The sequence below is a fragment of the Babylonia areolata genome, chromosome 23 (genome assembly GCF_041734735.1).
Source record: "Babylonia areolata isolate BAREFJ2019XMU chromosome 23, ASM4173473v1, whole genome shotgun sequence".
Taxonomy (NCBI): Eukaryota; Metazoa; Mollusca; class Gastropoda; order Neogastropoda; family Buccinidae; genus Babylonia; species Babylonia areolata.
The window spans coordinates 36,388,770-36,412,230 of NC_134898.1; the positions used below are offsets into that span (position 1 = coordinate 36,388,770).

General features: G+C 43.9%; 1 protein-coding gene across 1 annotated transcript; it reads left to right on the forward strand.

The window, feature by feature from the left end:
• The first annotated feature begins 547 nt into the window (after positions 1-547).
• Positions 548-21,746, forward strand: LOC143297654 (organic cation transporter protein-like). The gene is made up of 10 exons (XM_076610072.1): positions 548-690; positions 2,349-2,607; positions 5,984-6,086; positions 6,242-6,380; positions 7,492-7,646; positions 8,972-9,140; positions 11,830-12,042; positions 15,124-15,350; positions 18,074-18,249; positions 21,549-21,746. Exons 1-10 carry the CDS (start codon positions 548-550, stop codon positions 21,744-21,746), a joined length of 1,782 nt encoding a protein of 593 aa, XP_076466187.1.
• Positions 21,747-23,461: the final 1,715 nt, after the last annotated feature.

The following is a 23,461-nucleotide window of genomic DNA, read 5'->3' on the forward strand; positions in this document are numbered from 1 at the left end:
GCAGGAACATTTTGTGGAACAATTCTTCTGCCAGCCATGGGTCCGCATCCATCTTTGACAACCCTGGTGACAGTAGGACTTCAAAACCTTGAAGAACGCCACGACCGTGAGCTACAATCGGTGTGTGGGGTGGGGAGTTCAGTACAGTGGAGATGGGAGTTCAGTTCGTCTTGATATAGCCTCCATGCACAATTCATTGATCTAATAGGGGTGTGTGTGGTTGTTTTATTTTAATCATCAGTTTCACCCATAAGAACATAATCGTCTGCATACTGTACCTTTTCAACATTTGTTGACCAAAATTGCAAAAGATTCACTTTGCTCGCCCAAAAGACTGTCTGGCTGTCTGTCTGGATGGATGGATGGATGGATTTTTCAGGAGGATTCATCTTATTCTGCACGTTCACTCTAATCAATACTGAAGCAGTGGGTGGACTTATACAAGTATAGCCGTTTTTATTTATTTGTTGTTGTTGCTTTCTGCCCCGCCATTCAGGCAGCTATACTACGTTTTCAGGGAAGGGGCGGCGGTTCTACGGATGGGACGATGAAGTTTGACGATGTGTTGCGAGAGATCGGGGAGTTCGGAGCATATCAAAAGAGAGTGTATTTTCTGGCCACCCTACCTCTGATCCTCTCCGCCTTTGAGGCCATGAGCGTGGTGTTCATCTTCCACATCCCTCCTCACAGGTATGTATGTGTGTGTGTGTGTGTGTGTGTGTGTGTGTGTGTGTGTGTGTGTGTGTGTGTGTGTGTGTGCGTGCGTGCGTGCGCGTGCGCGAAGAGGATGAAACAGTAGTAAAGTTCTTGAAGAAAGGAAAATCTGCCGGAATCGACAATGTATCTGAACAACTCATTCAGGCAGGAGAAGAAGACACGATTACAATACTGACAACTCTTTGCGCCATAATCTGGAAGACAGGAGAAGATCCTACCATTTGGACTCAGTCCTTAGTTATCACACTGCCAAAGAAAGGAAACCTCTAAGTGTGCTAAATTTACCTCACAATAAGCCTTATCAGCTACCCAAGCAAGGCAATACTGAAAATCATCTTGAACAGACTGAAAGCTCAAGCTGGAGAAATATCTTCAACACCAACAACCTCTGTATAATGTTTTCGTAGATTTCAGGAAAGTGTTTGACACAATTTGGCATAAGGCTTTGTGAGCAACCATGAAAAAAATATAACATGAGGTCCAACATCATCCAAGTAATCCAACAACTGTATAGTTAGGCAACAAGTGCAGTCCTCCACAATGTTCAATCGGAAATTGGTTCAGGACAACAGTTGGTGTCAGACAGGGTTGCCTACTTCCTCCTACACTGTTCACCATATTCCTTTAGCATATCATGTCGGATGCATTGTAATCCATGAGGGCACCGTCACCATCGGAGGCAGAACTGTTACGAATCTTCGGTTCGCCGGTGACATTAATGATTTTGCAGGAAAATGAAACTGAACTGTCCAACCTGGTAGAAAGACTTGACATCACATCCAGGGCTTACGGACTGGAAATTGGTGCAGAAAAGACAAAGACCACGACGAATGTCATCAACGACATTAGCAATGATATCACAGTCAACTGACAATTTTTGGTATCAAACAAGAAGTCATATCCAAGACTGCTCAGACAACAACAGCGCTCACTCAACTGAAGCCCATCTGGAAAGAGAGAAACATCACACGCCGATCTAAAGTGTAACTTATGCACTCACTGTTTCAGTCAATGTTTCCTAATGCTTGTGAAACATGAAATCTCACTGCTGAGCTCCAGGAGAAGATACAAGCCATGGAAATAAAAAGCTTCCGAAGGCTACTGGGCATCTCATACACTGAGCATGTCACGAACACTGAGGTCTGCCAGAAGATCACCCAAATCATTGGACCCAACCATGGCCTCCCATCATAAGGAAGAAGCTTATAAATGGTACGGACACGTCACAAGATCCGACAGGCTCGCAAAGACCAGAGAAAATGTGCCAAGACAACATCAAAGAATGGACGGGCCTGAGTTTCCCAGATTCCCAGAGAGCTGCAAGAGACAGGAACCGATGGAGAGAACCGTTTTGGAAATCATCTGCGGTGCCCCGACGACACTCCACTGGGTTATGGGATAGGTGAAGGTGAAGGAAGGTGTGTGTGTGTGTGTGTGTGTGTGTGTGTGTGTGTGTGTGTGTGTGTGAGGGGGTGGGGGGTTGCGATAAATACAACATGCATATTTTCGCGTCCCAAGAAACAAAAGTGGGGTCGAGAGAGAGAGAGAGAGAGAGAGAGAGAGAGACAGAGACAGAGACAGACAGACAGAGAATCACAGCTACCGTGTTAGTTTTTTTCCCATTGATCCAGATGCGCCATCCCGCACGACCCAAACGATCACTACCATGTCACCAACGACACGCACCTTGACGCTCTCAATGACACAATCCCAAGGGAAGAGGATGGCACGTGGTCCAAATGCCAGGTGTACAGTGACGTCTTCCCTGACGTCACCCTGGCCAATCACAGTAACGGCATTGCAGAAGGTTACGATTTTGCCGGCGAGACCTCCACGTGTGACCGATGGGTTTATGATTATTCGGTGTTTGAAAGCACGATCCCAGAAGAGGTAAGTGGACTGGGTGTGGAAGGGGGAAAGGGAGGAGGGTGAAATGGGGGCGGGGGTTTACAGGACGGTCGAATGTTCAGGGTGTTAGATGACAAACATCCTATATCACAAACATCCTATTCAAAAGGGGAGATTATCAAACATCCCTAGAGAAGGCCGTATTTGTACAAAAGTGTGAACGTAGAGACGATGGGGGCGAATTCATTACCCCTTTGAATATCGAACCTTTGATGAGGCAAGAACAAGATATTGTCACTGAAAAAAAAACCCCACCAATTGTAATAAAACTCCGTTCGTAGGAAACAAGTAAAAGCAAACGATTGTTGACCCTGTTGCCATCCGTCCATCTCGGGAGACAATGGAACTCTGCGATGTTCAGTTAAGTTGTTGAGCTGCAGAGCCTGCTGTGGCTGTACAGTCCGATTCATGTACATGCATACATTTGATACAAGGATTTGTCCTGTTTACCTTTGGGATAAATGCCCACTGGCATGTAAACATTGTTCAACACTGTATCTCTTGTATGTTACTCTTTTCTTCTTTTCTTTTCTTCCCCCAAATGTATGTCTTATGTATGTCTTAGTTAAACAGTTGGTGTGGCTATTGTAAACTATTATTGTAAACAGTACCGGGTGTTATATACATTTGTATTAGTTACATGAAGAATGTGATTTTTCAGTGCCCCTACAGGGTTTCCTTACATAACGTATATCTTTTCTCGTCTTTACAATTTCGGTCACTGTCATTACGACGGTCAGATTCAGTACGTATCCCCCCCTTCAACCCCACCCTTTCGGGCAAACGACCGAATTCCACGTCACTGCTGCTAGGCCTTGCGGATATTTCGTCTCATGGAGATCAAACCTGTTCTCGGTTTTTATTTTATTTTATTTTATTTTATTTTCCTTTCATGTGACAGGGGTGTACTTATCTTCTTCTTCTTCTTCTCGTCCTCCTCCTCCTTCTTCTTCTCCTCCTCCTCATTTCTTCTTCTTCTTGTTCTTGTCCTCCTTCTTCTTCTTCTCCTCCTCCTTTATTCTTCTTCTCCTTCTCCTGCTCTTTCTTCTTCTTCTCCTCCTCCCCCTTTCTTATTCTCCTTCTCCTCCTCTTTCTTCTTCTTCTCCTTCTCCTCCTCCTCTTTCTTCTTCTTCTTCTCCTCCTCCTCCTCTTTCTTCTTCTTCTTCTCCTCCTCTTTCTTCTTCTTCTCCTCCTCCTCTTTCTTCTTCTTCTTCTCCTCCTCCTCTTTCTTCTTCTTCTCCTCCTCCTCTCCTCCTCCTCCTCTTCTTCTTCTCCCCTGAACTCTGTAAAGAGTAGCGCAGCATAGAACTGTTCACCACCTTCCCCCAGGTTTGTCAATCGTGTATCAAATCTGGGCCTCTGAAAACGGTTTTCCTCTCCATTCTGCACTACTGTCAGTCCTTCGTTTGTTTCCATGTGGGGTGATGGCCTAGAGGTAACGCGTCCGCCTGGGAAGCAAGAGAATCTGAGCGCACTGGCTCGAATCCCATAGTCGCCAGTATTTTCTTCCCCTCCACTAGACTTTGAATGGTGGTCTGGACGCTGGTCATTCGGATGAGACAATAACTGATGTCCCGTGTGCAGCATGCACTTAGCGCAATTAAAAGAACCCAGGGCAACAAAAGGGTTGTCCCTGGCAAAATTCTATAGAAAAATCCACTTCGATAGGAAAACAAATAAAATTGCAGGCAGTAAAAAAATGTATATAAAAAAAAAAAAAAAGGGTAGCGCTCTCGGTATAGCGACGCGCTGTCCCTGGGGAGAGCAGCCCAAATTTCACACAGAGAAATCTGTTGTGACAAAAATGAGTAATACAATACAATACAATTCAATACAACACAATGCAGTGCAATACAATACCTCCCTGCCCACAACTCCAGTCTTTGTTCCCAAACAGTTCCTTGCAGGATTGCTCAGCTAGGAGCTGCAGATCTTATTACACGGCCATACCAACGTATTCTCTGTTGATGTCAAAAGATCACAATATTGTCCAGTGCGGCAGCTTGACGGTTTGGCACAATGTACATTGGTGATGTGATCAGCGTGTCTGATGTAATCATATTGGTGATGTCATCAGTGTGTCTGATGTAATCATATTGGTGATGTGATCAGTGTGTCTGATGTAATCATATTGGTGATGTGATCAGCGTGTCTGATGTAATCATATTGGTGATGTCATCAGTGTGTCTGATGTAATCATATTGGTGATGTGATCAGCGTGTCTGATGTAATCATATTGGTGATGTCATCAGTGTGTCTGATGTAATCATATTGGTGATGTCATCAGTGTGTCTGATGTAATCATATTGGTGATGTCATCAGCGTGTCTGATGTAATCATATTGGTGATGTGATCAGCGTGTCTGATGTAATCATATTGGTGATGTCATCAGTGTGTCTGATGTAATCATATTGGTGATGTCATCAGTGTGTCTGATGTAATCATATTGGTAATGTGATCAGTGTGTCTGAGCCTTTTTTTTCTTTTTCTTTTTAACATTCCCTGCAGTTTGCGTACAGGAGAAACAGAAGTGTGAATGATGCAAAATATTTTGTCTTAAACAAAGTTTATAAGCATCCAGAAAAACCAAACATCTGTGTCCGCCTTATGATCTTTGACTTCTTTTGTTCTTTTACCTCACAATTTAGCAAAGAAATTTATGTATACAGGACACTTCTTCTACGGTGTTATGGGTTTTAGACTATCTTACTACAAGATCTCAGTTTGTAAAACTAAATGATCACATGTCTACAAGAAGTTTCCTTTACAAATACTGGTGCAGCACAAGGTACAGTGCTTTCACCGTTTCTGTTCGCACTGTACACGACAGAATGCAGAAACTTGACCAGTTCGTGTCCTCTAGTCAAGTTTGCAAACGATTCCGGACTGACAGGAATTTCCTTGGACCGGACAACGACGCTGACTACCAGAGAAAGTGACAGATTTGTGGACTGGTGCGATGAAAAATACCTTGGCGAAACAAAGAGCTGGTTATTGATTCAAGAAAAAAAAAAGAAACCATGTTTAAATAAAATTATGATAAAAGTGAAGTGGTTGAACAGGTAGACACATACAGATGTTTTGGTGTGATCATCGATGACAAGCTATTCCTGGAATGGAAACTCCACTGCACTCTCTAAAACGAGCAACAGTCGCATGTACTGTTTAGGAACACAAAGTCTTTTTAAAGTGTGCAAGCAGATGCTCCAAATGTTTTACACGTTTTCGTATTGCGAGTTTCATTTCGATCAATAGACTGACTAACCAATGGCTCCAACGGACTGACATGTCACGTGACCGTTCTGTGCCCAGTGTTTGACATAGCACGTGACGGTTTTATGCCCAGTATTTGGCATAGCACGTGACGGTTCTGTGCCCCATGTTTGACATAGCACGTGAGGTGTCTGTGCACGTGTTTGACATAGCACGTGACGGGTCTGTGCACGTGTTTGACATAGCACGTGACGGTTCTGTGCCCAGTGTTTGGCATTGCACGTGACGGTTCTGTGCCCACAGTTTGACATAGCACGTGACGGTTCTGTGCCCACAGTTTGACATAGCACGTGACGGTTCTGTGCCCACAGTTTGACATAGCACGTGACGGTTCTGTGCCCAGTGTTTGACATGAGCACGTGCCGGTTCTGTGCCCAGTTTGACATCGTGTGTGACCGAAGCGTGTACCGAGCCAGTTCCAACATGATGGCAGAGATTGGGTGCCTGGTGGGCACTCTTCTGTGTGGATTCCTCGCCGACAGGTCAGTTTCGCTTTCAGCATTAGTTTCAGTTTTCAAAGAGGTGTCACAAAGCGTGCGGCGGACTGTTCATAAAACGCTACAAAAAACAACAACAAAAAACGAAAAAAAAAAAAAAAGAAAGAAGAAAGTCTGCTGTGTGTGTGTTTGTTGTGTTGTGTGTTTGTTGTGTGGTGTGGTGTGGTGTGGTGTGGTGTGGTGTGTGTGTGTGTGTGTGTGTGTGTGTGTGTGTGTGTGTGTGTGTGTGTGTGTGTGTGTGTGTGTGTAACAATAATAACAATAACAGTAACAATAATTTTAATGCAGTCTTTTCAGGCCATCTGGCCCATATGGACAGGAGAAGTGAAATTCTACAGGTATAAGCAGCACAAGGTGAGCATACAGGTATCAAACATTAAGTGTTGCATCTGAGTTTCAAAGATCCACAATTGTACATAGCAACCTTGAAGGCTAACTTGTTGCAGGAGAAGTGTTGCATATCTGGGGCAAACAAAAAGAAAATATACAATATCTTCAATACGTTTCAAATTACAATACTTACAAATCGAATCTGACAAACGATTACCAAAACGAGGGATTCCATCAAGTGGTAGACGATTTGACTTATTCAGACACAGAACGCGACGATGCTCATGATTGTCTGAATCACCAATGTAACTAGCTCTAGATGTATGTGTGTGTGTGTGTGTGTGTGTGTGTGTGTGTGTGTGTGTGTGTGTATGAGTGTGTGTATGTTTGTGTGTGTGTGTGTACATGCGTGCGTGGGGTGTGTGTGTGTGTGTGTGTGTGTGTGTGTGTGTATGCGTTTGTGTATGTGTGTGTGTGCGTGCCTGTTTTGCGTTGTGTGTGTGTGTGTGTGTGTGTGTGTGTGTGTGTGTGTGTGTTAGAGTGTGTGTGTTAGTTGTTAGTGTGTGTGTACGTGCGCGCGCGCGTGCGTACGTGCAGCATATATGTGTTCTCGCGCTCGCCCATCCGCGTTTAAAAAAAGAAAGATTTAATTTAGTTTTGTTTTATCTTTTTTCTTTTCTTTTTCTGTTTTCTTTTTTGCAATGATTGATGTTGTTGGTGACGATAATGGTTTTCGTGAATTAAAAAAAAAAAAAAAAAAAAAAAGGTTCGGGCGGAAGATCCCATTCTATCTGGGAGGACTGACGCTCATCGCTGGCGGGTTTGGCATCGCTTTCTCTCCTTCTCTCCCCATCCTCAACATCTGTCGCTTCATCATTGGGGTCGCTCGCATGACCCTCATGGTCAATGGACTCGTCCTAGGTACGGGTTGGTGACTGTTCGTTCGCCTGTCTTCCCGTTTTACGATTCTGGGGGGTTTTGGAACAGAGAGAGAGAGAGATGGAGTTGTGGTGTGTGTGTGTGTGTGTGTGTGTGTGTGTGTGTGTGTGTGTGTGTGTGTGTGTGATATTTCCTTGGGAAAATAATTGTAACCCGGTAACTGGTGAAGTAAATGATTTTATGAGATTCCCCATTTGAGAATAGCCAACGTTTCCTTCTGTTGTTTTTTTTCTGCTTGTTGTTGTTTTTTCTCTCTTCCTTTTCCTCTTCATTTCCTCTTTCTATCGAGTCCTCTTCCTCCTCTTCTTCCTCCTTCTCCTGTTCCTTATTTCCTCTTTCTAATAATAATCATAATAATAATGGATTCTTATATAGCACACTATCCAGAAATCTGCTCTAGGTGCTTTACAAAAACGCTTTTGTTAACATAAAACATTATATCCATGTTACATACACCAAAATGTGACTACACACACACACGCACACACACACACACGCGCGCGCACACACACACACACACACACACACACACACTGCATGCATACATTTTAACATACATGTGTATCTAACAGCTACCCTAACACATACGCACACATAGGCAGGCATAAACTTTCATAAACACACGCACACACAATGCACTTTCATATACATGCATATAGTTATGTTTCTGTTGCGTCCTATCCCTCCTCTATCTTCTTCCTCTTCTCCTTCCCTCTTCCTCGTTTCCTCTTTCTATCGAGTCATCTACCTTCTCCTCCTCCTTCTCCTCCTCGTCTTCTTGTTCCTCTCCCTCTTCCTCGTTTCCTCTTTCTATCGAGAATTCTCTCCCCTCCCCCCCACCCCCCACACACACCAATGCTCGTCTTCTTCCTCTTCTTCGTCCTATTCCTCATTTCCTCCTATTTAGTCCACTTCCTCCTCCTCGTCTTCTTCCATTTCCTCCTTCTCCTTATTTCCTCTTCCTATCAAGCCCTCTTCATCGTCCTCGTCTTATTTCGTCTTCTTCCTCTCCTCTCCCTCAGTTCCTCATCCTATCGTCCTCTTCCTCCTCCTCCTCCTCCCCCTCCTCCTTCGCTTCCTCCTCCTCCTCCTCTTCCTCCTCCTCCTATCAAGTCCTCTTCCTCCTCCACCTCGTCTTCTTCTTCTTCTTCCTCCTCGTTTCCTCTTCATATCAGGCCCTCTTTATCCTCCTCGTCATATTTCTTCTTCCTCTCCCTCAGTTTCTCCTTCTACATAGTTCTCATCCTCCTTCTCTTCCTCCTCTCCCTCCTCCTCTCCCTCCTCCTCACCTCTTTCTATCCGTGCAGGTATGGAGATGGTGGGTCCCTCCAAGCGGGTGTTCGCCGGCACGTTCATCGAGGTGATGTGGTGTGTGGGTCTGTTCCTCCTCCTGCCGATCGCTTACCTGGTTCGTCACTGGAGGTACCTGGAGATCGCGCTGTCGGTGCCCAGTGTCGTCCTGCTGGCCTACTGGTGGTCAGTGTGTGTGTGTGTGGTCCTACTGGTGGTCAGTATGTGTGTGTGTAGTCCTACTGGTGGTCAGTATGTGTGTGTGTGGTCCTACTGGTGGTCAGTATGTGTGTGTGTGGTCCTACTGGTGGTCAGTGTGTGTGTGTGTGGTCCTACTGGTGGTCAGTGTGTGTGTGTGTAGTCCTACTGGTGGTCAGAATGTGTGAGTGTGGTCCTACTGGTGGTCAGTATGTGTGTGTGTGTAGTCCTACTGGTGGTCAGTATGTGTGTGTGGTCCTACTGGTGGTCAGTATGTGTGTGTGTGTAGTCCTACTGGTGGTCAGTATGTGTGTGTGGTCCTACTGGTGGTCAGTATGTGTGTGTGTGTAGTCCTGCTGGTGGTCAGTGTGTGTGTGTGTGGTCCAACTGGTGGTCAGTGTGTGTGGTTCTAGTGATGATCCACTGCTGGTCAGTATATGTGTGGTCCTACTGGTGGTCAGTGTGTGTGGTCCTACTGGTGGTCAGTGTGTGTGGTTCTAGTGATGATCCACTGGTGGTCAGTATGTGTGGTCCTCCTGTTTATCCACTGGTGGTCAGTATGTGTGGTTCTAGTGTTGATCCACTGGTGGTCAGTATGTGTGGTCTTCCTGTCGATACACTGGTGGTCAGTGTGTGGCCCTAGTGTTGATCCACTGGTGGTCAGTATGTGTGGTTCTCCTGTTGATCCACTGGTGGTCAGTATGTGTGGTTCTCCTGTCGATCCACTGGTGGTCAGTATGTATGATCCTAGTGATGATCCACTGGTGGTCAGTATGTGTGGTCCTCCTGTTCATCCACTGGTGGTCAGTATGTGTGGTTCTCCTGTTGATCCACTGGTGGTCAGTATGTGTGGTCCTCCTGTTCATCCACTGGTGGTCAGTATGTGTGGTTCTCCTGTTGATCCACTGGTGGTCAGTATGTGTGGTCCTCCTGTTCATCCACTGGTGGTCAGCATGTGTGGTCCTCCTGTCGATCCACTGGTGGTCAGCATGTGTGGTCCTCCTGTCGATCCACTGGTGGTCAGTATGTTCGGGAGTTGATTTGCCCGTTTCATTCTTTCTTTGTATCGTCTTTTCTTTTCAAAGACACACATGCGCGCACGCTCACTCACAAAGACACATGCACATACGCACGCACGCACACACACCCACACCCACCCACCCACACACACACACACACACACGCACGCACACATAGAGACACACACACGCGCGCACGCGCGCGCGCGCGCGAGAGAGAGAGAGAGAGAGAGAGAGAGAGACAGACAGACAGACAGACAGACAGACAGACAGACGGACAGATACACAGACAGACAGACAGACTGAGTGAGAAAGAGAGAGAGAGAGAGAGAGAGAGAGAGAGAGAGAGAGAGAGAGAGAGAGTCAAAAAGATTCAAAAACTTTATTACTCAAGGATAAAGATTTTAGGCATCGCCCAGTCTTCCAATCTGTCCTCGTGACAATAATAACGATAACAACATTAACGATAACGACACAACAATAATAATTTTGTTAACACTGCTGCATCTACTGCTACTACAACGAAGAATGATCATTATCATCATCATTAACATCGTAAAAAGTAATAAAACGAACGCATTCATACATTCATATCCATACACATGTATACACTCTCTCCACCCAACACACACACACACACACACACACACACACACACACACACACACACACACACACACACATATATATATATATATATATATATATATATATATATATGTACTTATGCACATACAGAGACATGACCGAAGTGAGAAACATATAGCGGACATAAAGAGAACAGAGAAACACAACTTTAACAGTGTACATATACAAAAGTGATTAATTTGCTGATGCAGATGTTACAGGTAATAACATCCAATTTACAGGCGAACAAGTAAAAACATTAAAGCACAAAGGTAGAAATAAAATAAATTCATTGCATGTAAAGGTATATAATCAATGTACATTATATTATGTTATGCTCATGACTGTATTAAAAATCATGTTTATTAATTCTTTCTGCTTTTATATTTAAGATATTACCTGCGATGTGTGGAATGAATGTATGAAACAGTGTATGTGATATTTTTACATTCTGTTTTCGTTATATTCCTAATAGTTTTTTCCCTACAGTTATGGTTTCCATATTGTTTACTTGTCAATATTGTGATTATGCACCTGACCAAATATATCTAATTCGAGATAATAAAGTATTCTTATAACACCCTTTCGTATGTGTATAATCAAGCTGTTGAAAAAGGAAGGCGTCGTTCTATGTTTGCTATAGACCGCTGGAGAGTTCCATGCTTACATGATTTATATGGGTGCGTCACATGATCGGTACACTCAAAGTTGATTAGCTCTCCGAAATTGCGAGCAACAAAAGCGATCGAGAAAGGCAGAACGTGCAAAACAGCAGGCTTCTTTTTCCGACTTCTTTGTTTCATGATATGTTTCATGATTGTGCTTACGATTCCACTTTATTGACCAGAGTTCAGTTGTAGCAATGGAGGCTATCAACTGAAGAAATGGACGACAGCACATGTTTGCTGCTTTTGCCTATGTCGATCGACTTTGGCATTGCTCGGGATTTCGAGAAAAAGTTTGATGCGCATGGGCAAGATTCAAAAATGGCCACGGAACTCTCCAGCAGTCTACTCCCTTGTCGTTCCTAGGTTGCTGCCAGAGTCCCCGCGCTGGCTGGCGGCCAAGGGCAGGAAGGAGGAGGCCCTGAAGGTCTTGGAGAAGATCACCGCTTCCAACCGAACCACCCTGCCCAGGGTGGACGACGTCACGCAACTCCTGGAGGCCGAGCGCACGCTCAGTTTCCGTCACGTGCTCCAGTCACGTGAGCTGGTCGTGCGCGTGCTCATTCTCTTTTGCAATATGTACGCACCAGGTGGTTTGCGAAGTCTTGGGCGATTTAGCTGGCTCCTGTCTGTCTCTCTTTCTGACGCTGCTTGAGTCCCTACTAAACTAAGAAGAAGACAGTGAGACCGTGCTCTTGAAGTTCTTCTTGCGCACGCCAATGTAAGTTTGCAGTTACACACGCAAGTCTCGTGCAGCGGAGACAGGCATGAAAACTAATATTGTATTGTATTGTATTGTATTGTATTGTATTGTATTGTATTACTCTTTTTGTCACAACATATTTCTCTGCGTGAAATTCGGGCTGCTCTCCCCAGGGAGAGCGCGTCACTACACTGAAAGCGCCATCCCCGCTTTTTTTCTTGGGGAAGGGGGAGGGGGAGGGGGTGGGGGGGGGGGGGGGGGGTTCTGCCAGCAATTTCATTTGTTTACTTATCGAAATGGACTTTTTTTCTTCACAGAATTTTGCCAAGGACAACCATTTTGTTGCCGTAGATTCTTTTACATACGCTAAGTGCATGCTGCACACAGGACCTCGTTTATCGTCTCATTCGAATGGCTAGCGTCCAGATCTCCACTCGAAGTCTAGTGGCGGAGGAGAAAATACTGGCGACTATGGGATTGTAACCAGTGCTCTCAGATTGTCTCGCTTCCCTGGCAGACACATTATTAACACCCCTAAGGAAACGTAGATCATATTAGGTTCATTCGGCGCAGAACACGTCTGTTTGTTTTTTGTTGTTTTTAAAGGGTGGGGCCTCAGCTACATGCAGACAACAAAGCACCCCTGTATTTTATCATTTCTTTTCTCTTTTGTTTTCTTCCCTTTTTTTTTTTTTTTGTTTGTCTGGTTTATTTTTTGTTTTTGAGTGCTTCGCGATGTCTTTCGTCATGGAAAAAAACACACCCAAAAACAAAAAAAACAAACAAAAAAACTTGAGTTACAAAGTATGTCTGTTTTGCTATGAATGGACATTATTTGGGAAACACCAGTGTTTAAAATGTTACAGTAGTGTCTGGGTTTTTCTTCACCTGGTGTGAGTTCCTTTGTGTTTGTATAAACTGTTCCTTTCTCACTTATTCCACTATCATAAAGCACAGTTATTAACATGTACGTACATATGTGTATTCGTGCACGTTACAATTTGGAGATTATTCCAGTAAGAAGTCAAACTGATGTTAATGACAATAGTAATGATGACGGCGACGACAGCAGCAGCAGCAGCAGCAACAATGACAATAATAATAATAATAATAATGATAATGATAATAATAATAATAATAACAACCGCATCAACAACAACACCGACGACGATGAAGATTGGTGATGGTGACGGAGATAATTATGACCACAAAAAAAGACCAAACAACAACAACAACAACAATATAATAATAATAATAATAATAATAATAACTAGTAAAGTGTGGTAAATAATAATGATAAATAGTAAAGAGTGGTAACTCTCTCCGTTCACAAGATACACATCTTCAGATCAATGTTGTTTATGCTGCCGATTCAGCTATCACTCAGGTAAACAAAAGGTACATTGAAACAAACCCAGACACTTGTTTGGCAGCATAAGCAGCATTGATCTGAAGTTGTGTACCGTGTGAATGGAGAGCGTTACCACTCTTTGATATTTGTTAATCAATTGTTCTCCTGGCCTCATTTTTGACTCACTTGTGTAAACAAGTTCTAACCCGGTGTTCGATTCTCTCTCTCTCTCTCTCTCTCTCTCTGTGTGTGTGACTGGTAAACTTAAACATTGCCATTTTCTCTTGAAATAATTTGTCTGCCAATACCAAATTTGGCTTAAACATAGTAGGAAAAAAATCTTCACATTCAAACCAAAATAGGTTGTACGTCTCCCGAATTTAGCCGTATTTCCGAATTATCAGTGGTTTATTTCGTTGATCTTCGTTCTGGATTCCGAAAACCACTGTTACCCCTTTGCAGCTGCCCAGTTGTCTGGTGACAATAATCCATGACCTCGTTTTCCTTGTTCGCAAGTTAAAGGAAAGAAATACACATTTTGGACAGAACACGTACAGTGACACTAACTACATTATTGGTGTGTTTACTGCATATGAATATTCTAAAGTGGACACTGAATTAACTAGAATGAACAGAAAAGAAGATTTGAATAGACCGTTTCACTGAGCTAAGGTCAGCGTCGTCTGCACGGCACTGGTCAGTGCAGATCTTGACAAAACATGTTGCAAAGCCTGACGCGATGGCAACGTCTCCTTTACCGCCGAATTAAAAGAATTTCTTAAATAATCATCGACGTGTTTACTGCATGTGAATGTTTTAAAATGGATACTGAATTAACTAAAATGAACAGAAAAAAGAAATTGAATGGACGGTGTGGTAGTTTCTCAGTGAGTTGTCGAACACAGATCTCTGCATAGCTATAAAAACGGACATATAATGCAGTGTTTTTGAGGAGATGGGAATGTCTCCTTTACCTCGGACTTGAAAGAAAATTTTAAACGCCCGAGATACACCAAAATAACACGATTTAAACGGTTTTACCACTTCCAATGTCGATTTGTTTTGCTAAAAGAATATGCTTAAATGATAATTTTTAAACGTCAGCATTGAACCTGCGTTCGCGTAGTGGATAAAACCACTCGTTCTCGACCCAAACATCCATGGTTCGAATCTGCATTGAAGCCTTTTTTAATTTTTGACGCGAAGCTGCATATAATCATACTAATGAACAGAGAACACATTTCAACAAACTAATTTTTGTTTTTCATAAGTTTTTTTTTCCTTTTTGTGTGTATCACATGTGAGTCTTGAAGGCCTCGCCTTTCTTGTTTCTATTTATTTAAATAATAATAATAATAATAATAATAATAATAGGAAGAAGAAGAAGAATGATAAAAAAAAAAGTTAATGATAATAATAATAATGAGGAGGAGGAGGAAGGGGGGAGGAGGAGAAGAAGAAGAAGAAGAAGAAGAAGAAGAAGATGATGATGATGATGATGATGATGATGATTACGAATGGTGACTGGCGACGAAGATCATAATCATGACCACAAAACAGCAACAACGATAACAGATCAATAATTTGAACCTACTGTGTGTGTCAGGTTCGTGCTGGTACTCAACTACTACGCCCTCACGTACAACATTACCAACCTGACAGGAGACGTCTTCGTCAATTTCCTGATGAACAGTATCATGGAGACGGTGGGACTGACTGCCCCTTACTTTGTGCTGGACAGGTTCGGTCGCCGTAGAATCTACTGTGGCAGCATCTTCATTGGGGGGCTCGCGTCTGTGGGCTGCGTTCTGCCCGGTTTGCTTGGGGGCCCCGGTAAGTTGGTCAGTCAATTATAGTATTTAAAAAATGATAATAATGTACAATTATATAGCGCTCTTTGTCTAAGAACCGACGGGCACAATAGCCGAGTGGTTAAAGCGTTGGACTGTCAATCTGAGGGTCCCGGGTTCGAATCACGGTGACGGCGCCTGGTGGGTAAAGGGTGGAGATTTTTACGATCCCCCAGGTCAACAAATGTGCAGATCTGCTAGTGTCTGAACCCCCTTTGTGCTGCGACTCCCACGTTCACTCGAAAACACGAGTAGTTTTTTACGTGTATGACTGTTATAACTCCCCCTTCCCCCCATCCCCCACGTCCCCCCTCCACCAGCCATGTAGTCAGTCACATTCCGTTTTCGGGAGGGTGCATGCCGGGTATGTTCTTATTTTGTTTCCATAACCCACCGAACGCTAACATGGATTACGGGATCTCTCTATTTTTTATTTATTTACTTATTTTTTATTTATCTATTTATTTTATTTTCATTATTATTATTATTTATTTATTTATTATTTTAAAATTATATCATTATTATTTATTTATTTATTTTAATTAATTAATCAATTAATTAATTAATTTAATTATTTTATTTAATGTTTTAACTTTTTTTTTTTTTTTTTATTCTCAAGGCCTGACAAAGCGCGTTGGGTTACGCTGCTGGTCAGGCATCTGCTTGGCAGATGTGGTGTAGCGTATATGGATGTGTCCGAACGCAGTGACGCCTCCTTGAGCTACTGAAACTGAAAACTATTGTGCGCATTTGAACTTCTGTATGCGTATACACACGAAGTGGGTTCAGGCACTTGCAGGTCTGCACATCCATTGACCTGGGAGATCAGAATAAAAAACCCAACTCAACCTTTTATCGAGTGGCGCCGTCACCGGGAGTCGACCCCGGGACCCTCAGATTAATGAAAGTCCAACGCTGTAACCACTCGGCTATTGCACCCATCACCTCGGCTTTTATTTCCGTCCCGCTTCCAGACTTGTGGTGAGTTCCTGTTGGAAAATGTTGATGCGTTCATGGGAGACTGTCACTGGACGGAGGTGGAGGTGGTGGTCTACTCTCGGGGGATGCTCCTCACTCAGTCTGGCTCCGACTGTTGTCGTTGGACAAGGGCCTTTGTAAGTGGTGTCTTACGCGTCAGTAGGGAGCTTATTAGGTGGTGTTTCAAGTACTTTGAATCAGAACAGGCACTACTGAATACCACCAAAGTGACTCAGCAGCAGTGCAAAGTCTCCCCTGGTGTGTGGCCTCCTGGCGACCTAACATCGATGGTTCCCTGTGGACTGCCGTATGGGAGACTTGGAATGAGCGGCGTGAGAGTAATGCCACTGAAAACAGTGCAAATGATGGAGCAGCAAAAAAAAAAAAAAAAAAAAAAGAAAAAAGAAAAAGTGTGACGTCGGTTAGCAGCAGTGCTGGGTCTCCTCTGCTTTGTGGCCTCATGGCGACCCGACGTTATCAGCTTATCCCATGTGTCTGTGGGGTGTGTCTGGAATTAGGGATGAGTAGCGTGGGAGTAATTGCCACTGGTATGGCAAGGACTGGGCACAGAGAGAGAGAGAGAGAGAGAGAGAGAGAGAGAGAGAGAGAGAGAGACACCGGGGGAGAGTGGGGAGTAGAGACAGAGACAGATAGACAGAATGAATGAATGAATTTTCTTTCAATGAGGGAAGTGGAATTATCAAGTTCATACTTTTTTCCCGTCCCTCAGGGCAAACAAACTCAACAAGCAAACAAAACAAAATAAAAAATACAATGATGCTACTACTACTGGTACAACTATCACCACTACTACTACTACTACTACTACTTCTAAGTAAATAAGATAAAAGAGATGATAATAATAAAAGAAGAGAGAAAGAACAAAATAATGTCATAAGAAAGACAAATACAAATACTAAAACGGACACTCCACACACACAAACGAGTACACTTGCACATGCATATATATGTAGCCATCCCTAATCATAACAACAACAACAATAACAGCAACAACAACAATAATACTAACACTAATGATAACAATAATAGTGTATGGTATTCTATTTAACATTACCTGTTTAAGTAGAATGGCATTATCATTGAGGTTTACTTATATCACTAATATATTTTCCATTTTATCAAACAAATAGTTTGTTAAAGAGCTTCTGAAGTTAACACTGCTATTATCTGTTGTTGTTTTTATTTTAAAGAAAACAGATTATTCCAGTACGAACCACCACTGTATGAAAGCCTTGACTTGCAGAGATCAATTCTAGGAAAAGGTATTGTAAGTTTATGAAAGTGTCTATTGCTGTTTATTGGAAAGTTATCTACAATACCAGGAGAAGCAGTTCAGTAACTACTTTGGGCATAAACAGAGCCTTGTTGTATTCTAATATTAGATACAGTGGAAGAATGTTCAATGATTTATGATCATCACATAACTAATTTCTTTGATAAGAGAGAATAATTAATAACATCAAAGGTTTTTTGAAAAATCAACAAAAACTACTCCTGTTAGTTCATTATTATCAATACCTAAAAGCCATTTATCCACCATCTGTGTTAGTGCTGTGTGGCAGAGAGAGAGAGAGAGAGAGAGAGAGAGAGAGAGAGAGAGAACCCGACAACAAAAAAGGAACCCAAATCAAGTTTCACACCTGACGTTTGTGCCCTGCTGTTTGTTACAACGCCCAGGCATCGTTCCTGCCTGTTTGGTTCCCACAGATTGGGTCATTGTGGCGTTGGCGTTGGCTGGGCGTTTGTTCGTGTGCATCGCCTTTTCTACGCTCTACACCTACGGGGCAGAACTCTTCCCGACTGTCGTCCGCGCCTCCACGATGGGCGTGGGAGTTACCTTCTCGCGTCTCGGTGGCATTGCCGGACCTTACATTGCGGACATGGTCAGTGTGTCATGTATTAAATTAATTAATTAAATAAAGGAGGGGGGGCGCGGGAAGGAGGGGGGCGATCTTCTGTCAGGCACATCTGTCCCTCTGTCTCACCCTGTGTCCCTGTGTCTTTGTCTGTTTGTCTGTGTTTGTCTCTCTCCCTCTCTGTCTCTCTGTCTCTCTCTCTCTTTCTCTCTCTGAGATAAATCTGTTAAGAAAGAAAGAAGAAAAAAATAAGAAAAAAAATCAGATGTTGTTGTCTCGTTCGTCATTTATCAGATGGATTCTCCCGTCTCCTCGACAAAGGCGGCAGTACGTTGCAGGTCCTCCAGTCCTCCGTAGAGCTTCCGGGCCGCTGGGATTGGGTCGGGCCAGGTTTTCTCTTGGAGCGCTTGGTGGAGCGGGCAGGACTGCAGCAGATGTTCTGTTGTCTGGCTGTCTGTTCTGCAGGGGGGCACTGCTCTGTGTCACCGATACGGAGTTTCGTGTATAGGTGGTGTTTCAGGCGGTTGTGGCCTGTCCTGAGCTTGAAAATGGCTACCTGCTCTCGACGACTCAGCAGGTAGTACGTGTCTACTCTGTTGTGGCATGGATGCTGCTGCTTCCACTTGTTCTGCAGCTTGGCCTTAATGATGGTCCTGGATTCAGAGTAGTTGGTAGACCTGCTCTTTCGTAGTGCCTTCCATTGCCAGGGAGTCAGCAGTCTCGTCGCCAAGCACGTTGCAGTGGGAGGGAATCCACTGCAGGGTGACTGTGTGACTTGTGCAGAGGGAGGCGAGAGAGGAGGACAGATCGTTGAGTTCTGGATCTCTGTTGGACCAAAGGGCCTGCAAGATGGACAGGGCGTCTGTCAGAAAGACAACGTTGTGGCTGGCGTAGGGGCTGGCCTCGATGTGGGCTGCTGCTGTTTTCAAGGCTTCTGCTTTGGCTCTGTAATTGGTGGAGTACAGGTCGGTAGCGAAGCAGATCTTTTCTTCTCTACCTCTTGGATACTGAACATAGACTCCTGCCCCTCCGTTCCGAATGGTATCTGTCGCAGAGCCGTCAGTGTAGACATGAGTCCAGAACTCTTTGGGGAACTGGGTGTGGAGGTGTTCAAGGGTGAGGGACTTTCTTTCAGGGCCGCTCTGGGAATCTTTGAGGCCAACACCAGGGATGCTGCACTGGATGAGGGGAGGGGTTCCTTCGCTCTGGGCAGAGACGGCAAGACACCGGGGTATCACTTTGGGGGCATGGTCAAGGATATCCTGATGTTGCCGTTCTAGGATCCTGCTCTGGTGTAAGAAGCTCCCTCTCTTCAGCCGTCCTTTTATTGGCTGGGACAGTCTGTCCTTCATTGGGTGGCCTTGCAACCTCTTGAACTTGACAGCCTGGGTCAGGAATTTGGCGTCTCTGCGGTCCTCAAGCGGCTGGAGCTCTGTGATGGTTTCAAGCTCCTGAATTGGCGTAGACCTCATGGCCCCTGTGATGATACGGGTAGCTTGATTCTGAACCTTGCTGATCCGTTCAAAGTTGGACTTGGCCGTAGTGCCCCATGCAGTCATGCCATACTCCAGCACTGGCCTGACTCTACTAGTGTACAGCCTCCTGGGGGTCGGGGTTGTCTGCGCCCCATGTTGTTCCTGCCAGCTTCTTCATGAGGGCAAGTCGTACTTTTGCTCTTGATTCTGCTTTCTCTGCTTGCTTCTTCCACGTCAGGAAGATAAAGATCTATCTGTGTTGAAATGCATTTAGGAAAGGTTGAGGTAAAAATGACGCAAGAAGAGTCAGTTCACATTTTCTGTTTACTATTTGGTCTGAGTGAACATTTCATCTTTCGATTTGTAGTGGCATTCATTGTGAACGAAAGGCTGAGGAAGACGAGAAGGAAAAGGAAAAAGAAACTGGGAGGGAGAAATAGGAAGAAGAAGAGGAGGAGGAAGGTGACAAGCAGGACAAAATATGACGATGACGACGTGGATCATGTTGAAACAAAAGCAATCTCTTTTATGAATAATCCACCAAACCAGGGCATATTGCGAATGGAGCTGTTCTGTTCATATCATCCCTTATCTCTCTCCATACGAACGGCGAAAGAGAAGACGTTAACAGCGTTTCACCCCAATTACCACCATCAAAATATTGCAAGCGGAAGGCTCTTATACTGAAGAGGTGAATGTTGGCAAAGAATACCACAATTCTGACGACGGAAGCTAAAGGTTGGGTCATTCAGACATCCACTGGACATCCGAGGGGTTTGTGTAGAGGAGAAGAGAGGACTGGCCGTACTGAGTGAGTTATGACGATGACGACATTGATGATGTCGAAACAGTAGTAATTTATTTCATGAATTAAACCAGGACACACTGCGAATGCAGCTGTTCATATCATTCCATATGATGACGACAACGTTGATGATGCTGAAACGACAGCAATCTCTTTCATAAATCATTTACCAAACGAGGACACACTGCGAATGAAGCTGGTGTCATATCATTCCTTTTGACGATGACGATGTTAATGCTGAAACGACTGCAACTTTTTTCACAGATGATTCACCAAAGCAAGACATACTGCGAATGGGACTGTTCATATTCCATGATTTATGACGACGACAACGTTGATGATGCTGAAACGAGAGCAACCTCTTTCATAAATGATTTACAGCCTGGGTCAGGAATTTGGCGTCTCTGCGGTCCTGGAGGGGCTGGAGCTCTGTGATGGTTTCAAGCGCCTGAATTGGCGTAGACCTCATGGCCCCTGTGATGATACGGGTAGCTTGATTCTGAACCTTGCTGATCCGTTTGCTGATCAAACTAGGGCATACTGCAATTGGAGCTATTCGTTTTATTTACAGGGATTTCTAGTCGGGTGGAGACTTAAGGAGGGGGAAATAGGAGGAGGAGGGAGATGAGGAGGAAGGTGACAAGGAGGAGAAAATACGACGATGACGACGTTAATGATGTTGAAACAATAGCGGTCTCTTTCATGAATAATCCACCAAACTAGGGCGTACTACGATTGGAGCTGTTCATGCCATTCCATATGATGATGATGAGGTTCATGATGCTCAAACGACAGCAATCACTTTCATGAATGATTTACCAAACTTGGACATTCTGCGATTGGAGCTGTTGATTTTGTTCCCAGGGATTTCTAGACGGGGGAGACTTGAGGAAGGGGAAATAGGAGGAGGAGGAAGAGGATGACATGGAGGAAAAAAATATATCACGATGACAACGTTGATGATGTTGAAACAATAGCAATCTCTTTCATAGATGATTCACCAAACTTGGACATTCTGCGAATTGAGCTGTTCATTTTGTTTCCAGGGATTTCTGGTCGGGGGGGAACTAAAGGAAGCTCTGCCCCTTATCGTCATGGGAGTCCCAGCCTTGTTTGTAGGTCTACTCTCTCTTCGGCTGCCAGAGACAATGGGGACGAAGCTGCCCGAAACCCTTGATGATGTGGACCGAGTGACCAGGTCTATGGATGATGTGTGTGTACTGTGTGACAATGACTGTGGATGATGTGTGTGTACTGTGTGACAATGACTGTGGATGATGTGTGTGTACTGTGTGACAGTGACTGTGGATGATGTTTGTACTGTGAGACCATGACTGGATGATGTGTGTGTACTGTGTGACAATGACTGTGGATGATGTTTGTACTGTGAGACCATGACTGGATGATGTGTGTGTACTGTGTGACAATGACTGTGGATGATGTGTGTGTACTGTGTGACAATGACTGTGGATGATGTTTGTACTGTGAGACAATGACTGGATGATGTGTGTGTACTGTGTGACAATGACTGTGGATGATGTGTATGTGCTGTGTGACAATGACTGTGGATGATGTGTGTGTACTGTGTGACAATGACTGTGGGTGATGTGTGTGTACTGTGTGACAATGACTGTGGATGATGTGTGTACTGTGTGACAATGACTGTGGATGATGTGTGTACTGTGTGACAATGACTGTGGATGATGTGTGCACTGTGTGACCATGACTGTGGATGATGTGTGTGTACTGTGTGACAATGACTGTGGATGATGTGTGTACTGTGTGACAATGACTGTGGATGATGTGTGTACTGTGTGACAATGACTGTGGATGATGTGTGTGTGCTGTATGGCCATGACTGTGGATGATGTGTGTATATCCACACTGCATATTATCCTAGATTTTGTATCATTTTTCTTTTTAAATTACATTTCAGTAAAAATATGCTTTCCAGTCTGATTTCAATGTGTTTGGATACGCAGACACTGCTTTTTGTCTGTTGGACCAAGTCGCATCACCATTTTTTCAATGGAAAGAACATTATTATTTATAATAATAATAATAATGGTATTTATATAGCGCTGAATTTTGTGCAGAGACAATTCAAAGCGCTTTCGCACCAGTCATTCACACGCATGCATAACTTTAAAACTGGAGAACCTGAAGATGGATGAAACAGGTTTAGAAGCACGCTAGTTTCAAAACTGTTCAAGCATGTCACTTTGTTATTTTTGAATGCGGTTCTTTGATGTTTTGCTGATTAGATGTGTGAACGGGTGGCAGACTTTGGCTGGGGAAGGATTTATCTGCGGTAGGAGAGGACTGGAGTCCACCTTCTCTTCTTTCACACACACGTCTGTGATTAACTGTGAATCAACAATATAAAACAGTGCTAGCGAGAAGACAGTAAAACCACTCTTTCGGTGTCACCATGCCTTAAAACGCGTCCTAATGAAACCAAGCTCATCAACAACTGAAGATTACAAATTGCTTGATATATCACCCCTTGAAATGACCAAAAAAAGAAAAAAAATGGCATTCTGATGCATACGATAATGTCAGGAATGTATACCTACCTGTTGATACAATAGATACATTTCCTTACAGCAGCAGAAGGCATTCTCGTAAAACTGAAACAGCAAAGCGACGAATTGTTTAAAATATATCTTCGTACGTGATTTTTGTGCTTCTGTATTTCTTTCTTTCTTTGCTATGTTTGTTTCTGTCGTTTTGTCTCCCAATGTCTCAATGTCTCCGTCTCCCCTTTTGTGTCTCACGTACCTCCTTCTCTCCCGTACCCCCCCCCCCCCCCCCCCCCCCCCCCGTTTGTGTTTGATGCTTGATGCGCACGTGTATATGTGTGTGTGAGTGAGAGTGTGTGTGTGTGTGTGTGTGTGTGTGTGTGTGTGTGTGTGTGTTCAGCTTAGTGTTTTTTTGCTTTTTCTTTTCTTGTTTGTTT

Coding starts and splice junctions, on each gene's coding strand:
- LOC143297654 (XM_076610072.1), top strand. CDS start 548: ATGAAGTTTGACGATGTGTTGCGAGAGATCGGGGAGTTCGGAGCATAT. Junction 6,087..6,241: donor GCACGTGTTTGACATAGCAC/GTGACGGTTCTG, acceptor TTCTGTGCCCAG/TGTTTGACATGAGCACGTGC. Junction 9,141..11,829: donor GTCCTGCTGGCCTACTGGTG/GTCAGTGTGTGT, acceptor TGTCGTTCCTAG/GTTGCTGCCAGAGTCCCCGC.